General features: G+C 53.8%; 1 protein-coding gene across 1 annotated transcript; it reads right to left on the bottom strand.

Annotated features, from left to right (window-relative positions):
- Positions 1–2,405: 2,405 nt before the first annotated feature.
- SOX21 (SRY-box transcription factor 21) lies at positions 2,406–4,574 on the bottom strand. Its single transcript, XM_032785947.2, is given in 2 exon segments — positions 2,406–2,706; positions 2,709–4,574. Coding segments are annotated over 2 exon segments (822 nt in total). The 5' UTR covers positions 3,240–4,574; the 3' UTR covers positions 2,406–2,415.
- Between the last annotated feature and the right edge of the window lie 219 nt (positions 4,575–4,793).

Raw genomic sequence — 4,793 nt, 5'->3', positions numbered from 1 at the left:
AGCGCCAGGGGAATAACAAAAGAAGGATCGTTTTAATTAGTGAGTCAGGGTCAAACGAACAGTCTGTTCCGCAAATCTTCCAAACTTTTCACTTTCTGAACATAATACAAGGAGAATGCTGATTTTAAAGGCATGTGTTCAGGGGCTCTTGTTGGTATCACAATTAAGGATGCAGCCAATCACTCTCGAGGGACAAAATGGGCTAAGTTCGAATTTAGAGATTTTAAATTTTAGCAGTTTAAAGGCTACTTTTTACTGTTTTATCTTCTATTCATTCATTTTGGGATTCCTGCAATTTCGTTTCTAAAATGATTCATTTGCTGCTAATCCCGTTTCAACTCTGTATCCGTCTAAACTCACACATGCAGATGTGGGCTCGATTTACATTTGAAAACACCCTTTCAGGTAATAAAATCAGACAAGCAGGGTAGAGGCAAAAGGTGTTAACGTTTTTGTTAGTAACTATCAGAGCCCCAGTGAAAAACCTCAAGCTGTAAATAGGAAATATAGTACTTCTAAAATAGTTGAACAAATTACACAGATTTAAGCAGAGCAGCTCTTTATGCTAACAAGATAAAGTAGTCAGGCAACTTTCCACTCTGAAAATGTTACTGGAAACCGATTAAATGATTTCTGCGGTCTGTGTGTATTCAGCAGACCCCGTTCTACTGGTTCATGAATACTTTTTTTTTTAATACAACGACTTTTTTATCTTCTTTCCTATTCACGATTTAAAATGTGATAAATCAGGTTTTTGGCTCTGAATAACAATGGCTTGATTTAGATTTCCTAGTAAATCTATTCAAAAGTGAAACAAAGACAGCCTTTGGAGGATACCTTACACTTCACCTGGACCAGGAGCGGAATGGCAATTCAGATAAAAATCTTGTTAGTAACTCAACAAGAAATAGAGGATTTCTCTTTTCCCTGCTTCAGGCTTTATTTAAACTCTTTGTTCAAAAATGAACAGAGTGGTAGTCGGATTCTAATTTACAGATATAGTTTAGACGTCTAATTTTAAATTAGAAAATCACACAAGAAAACCATTTACACGTAAATGTTAAAACCAATACTTAAACTTTTTTCTTTATATTACATAGACCCAAAACGAAACTAAATACGTTAGCCAGCTTCATTCACAAACATTAGTCAAAATATACACATTACAAAAGTAAAAAACGAAAACAAAAAACAAAAAAAACCTCTAACTGATGAATGTTTTTCTCTAAAATTTATTTTTTGTTTTTAAACCATTATTTGCAATTGAATTGCAGTTGCTCTAAAAATAACCTAAGCAGGTAGGAAGGGTACTCCAAAACAGTTAAACACTTCATGTTTGATAGGGAACGGTTCTTTGAACATGAGAATATTCTTCTGCTGTCAAAACAACCTCTGTTTCAGTTAAGCTAAATAATAAATATATAATTATCACTCAGACAAAAAGTTTGAGTTAACCTTAGATAAAATTGCGATCCTTAAATGGCGACGCAATATTTGTATTTACTCTGAAAGGCGTTCATTTTTTTTTTTTGAGTCTAAAACTGACTCAAACGTGGGCAAAGGAAGCAACGTATGTTCAATCAAAGACCTAACATTTCCACAGAAATTTACATATTTACAGTCTTAAGGTGAGTCCTAAGGATCGGGAAAAATAAGAGACACAGGCTCTAAATTAAGAATGAAATTTGTATGAATGTCCCATAGAAGAGGACTTCAGGAAGTCGTGTGGGCTATGTTAAGGAGAGCGGAGGGGCTGCGGAGATCAGAAGGACAGTATTTCACCTTACAGTCTATTTATTTTGTGTGCGTTTCCTGCTCCCATTCGCATAGGACTTGGTATAAAACAGAGGAAACATTTCAGATCCAAACGCCAGATTTGTCCCTCCACTCTGTCAACAATTTGCTCCCTTTTTGGCGGTGGTGGTGTTGCGGTGAAGACGTTTTGGAAAAGTTCACATAGCACAGATTTGGCGGGGGGAGGGTGGCAGGGGAGCCAAGCCAGGCAAAGGAAGATGCACTTTGGGAGAAACCAGTGAGAAAACAAGCCCTTTCAGCTCAGGTATCTGGAAAGGCTGCATGCAACACAGGACAATTCTAAAAAAAAACGTGGGGGGGGGCAGATGGGGGAGCCACCTCTAGCTAGGGAGTTTCTTCTCAATGGTGTCTGTGGGCAACACGCAACAGGTCCGAGGAGGGCCAGCCAGGCACCACCTGCTGCTGGAGCAGCTAGAAGTTTGCGGCAGGAGCGCAGGGCAGAAACGCTCCCGTTTACACGGACACTCGCCCCCGTTCCGCCCTTGCACCTTCCCCGTCGGCGAGTCCGCAGCTGCCGGCGCCTGTCCCTCGGCACCTGTCCCCAGGGCCCGGCGGCTCTCCAGGGAGCCGAGGCTGGGAGTCCGCCGCTCGGCGGGGCTGTCATAGCGCCGCCGCGTAGGCTGCCGGGTACGGGTCCAGCTGGGGCTTGCCCATACCTGGCAGCAGGATGTAGGCGAGGGGCGGCTGGAGGCCCGGGCTGGGCCAGGCGCTGCAGTTGCAGGGGATCATGTAGCCCGGGTTGCCCGCGGACGGGTGCGAGTGAGTGTGCCCCCCGGCGGCGGCGGCGGCAGCTCGCGGCGGCGCGGGCCCGTGGAAGGTGCCGCTCCGGCGGCGACGGGGTAGGCGCCAGGGGAGGGCGTAGGGAGACGCCGAGGCGGAGGAAGGCGACGCGGCTCTTCCATTTTGGACCCCAGGTTCCAGCAGCCGTATAGGGGCTGCTGGCGGCGCGGCGCGGCGGCTGCGGCTGCGGCGGCCGCCGACTGGGGAAGAAGACCCGGCGGCGCTGCGGCGGCGGCGGCGGCCGCTTTCTCCGGGTTGGCCAGCAGGGAGTCGGGCACCAGGCCCCCACCGGCCCCGCCGTGGAGCCCGGCCGCCTTCAGCCCGTGCGGGTGGTCGGGATCCGCCAGGCCGTAGGGCACGGGGAAGGCGAACTTGTCCTTCTTAAGCAGGGTCTTGGGCTTCCGGCGGGGCCGGTACTTGTAGTCGGGATGCTCCTTCATGTGCATGGCCCGCAGCCGCTTGGCCTCGTCGATGAAGGGCCGCTTCTCGGCCTCGGTGAGCAACTTCCACTCGGCCCCCAGGCGCTTGCTGATCTCCGAGTTGTGCATCTTGGGGTTCTCCTGGGCCATCTTCCGGCGCTGCGCCCGGGACCACACCATGAAGGCGTTCATGGGCCTCTTGACGTGATCCACCGGCTTGGACATGCTGGCCCCCGGCAAGCCCTGCAGCTGCTGCAGGCTGCAGCCCACACCGCGCTGGCGGCCGCCTGCCCCGGTCACCTCTCCCCCGCCGCTCGCAGCCCGCAGAAAATCAATCTTTGCTCCGCAGCAGAACGAGCCCGGGAACTGCAGCACCAACTTCGAGCCGCTCCTCCCTCTCGGCCTCCCAGGAGGAAAAGTCCCGCACCTGGGGGCTGCTGGGCTCCAGACCGCCCCAACCTCGGGCTCCTCTCCGCACCCTGAAAGCCGATGTCCCAAAAGGCAGGTCCCCCTGTGCACCGCTTTCCTCTCCGTCCAGAACTGGCCCCCAACCAGGAGACTGTCCCGGGCTCGGGTCTCTTCTTTCCGCCGGGAAGTTTCTTTCTTTTCTCAAGCAGGATTTTGAAACTCTCTCCAAACGCCGCTCTAGTTGGATGCTGGTGCCCCCAGAGTTCAAAGGGAACAACGGAAAAGTGCAAACATCCCCCCTTCCCCTTCCACTAGCTCAACTCTTCTCGGGGACTTGTCATTTGGCAACGGCCGGGGGGAGCAGGGGAGACACGGCGGCTTCCTTCCGTGCAAGGCGAGCCGCGAGCAAAGCAATGATCACAGAGTCCTACCCATGGCGAGCCTGCAAACAAACCGCGGGCCGGCGCTCTCCGGACGCAGGGCGTGCGGCAGGGGCGGCGGGAGCTGTCCGCTTTCCTCCCCTGGCTTTAGCGCGAGGCTGGCGATTAGCCGGGTCCCTTCCGCTCACAGCCAGATCTCTGCCCCCGGCGAGCCGCTGCGAGCTGCTTTCTCCTCGGACATACTCGTTTCTTCTCCTTCGCCTGCTCAGGGGGAGGGGGGATTGTCCCCCACTCTGGTCCGGGCTCAGCGACGCCTCCTGCTGCGGCCCCTAGAGCGCACGCGAGCCGTGCCGGCCCGGCAGGCACCAGCGATCCCGCTCAGCGCCGAGTCCCGGGATCAGGTTCCAACTTGGAGCTCGGCGGCGGCTCCCAGAGCTTCCAACTAACTTCGCCAAGTTTCATGCGGGCTCCCGGGCAGCTCCACTCCGGCTCGCTAGCCCCCTGCCTGGCTCCTCCTCTGCTCGGGGCTCTCTGGGCTTGCCTGGCCAGAGAGTGACTTGGGGGCGGGCGGGGGAGGGAAGAGAGGGCGAGGGGGGTTCTAATTAAAATGCTCGGCGATCTCAGCCAGGCAGAAGTGGAGCCGGTTATAAAGTCCCTGGTGTGGCTTGCAGCAGTCTCAGTCGCTCCCTCCTTTTGCCCCTCTGCAGCGGCAGCCAGCGGCAGGCAGGTAAAGCTCTCTCTGCGTGTGCATGTGAGCTAGCTATGTGTTGCATGTACAGTGTGTGTGTGTATCTGTGTGCAGGGGAACGTGGGGCCTGGCGGGGCTAGTGAGAGGGAGGGACAGCGGGAGAACCGGCTCCCACCCCCAGCCATTGATTAAACAGCATTCCCCACCCTTTCACTTCGCTGCAGGTTAGGGGGGCGGAGACACCAGAGCCTGGCCTGGCGGGCAGAAGCGGAGTCTGCGCAGCGCTCGCCAGCTAAGTTGGTG

Source organism: Chelonoidis abingdonii, chromosome 1, assembly GCF_003597395.2.
Source record: "Chelonoidis abingdonii isolate Lonesome George chromosome 1, CheloAbing_2.0, whole genome shotgun sequence".
NCBI lineage: Eukaryota > Metazoa > Chordata > Testudines > Testudinidae > Chelonoidis > Chelonoidis abingdonii.
Note: the sequence above shows the minus strand (reverse complement) of the source record. Positions and strands in the feature narration are given on the sequence as shown.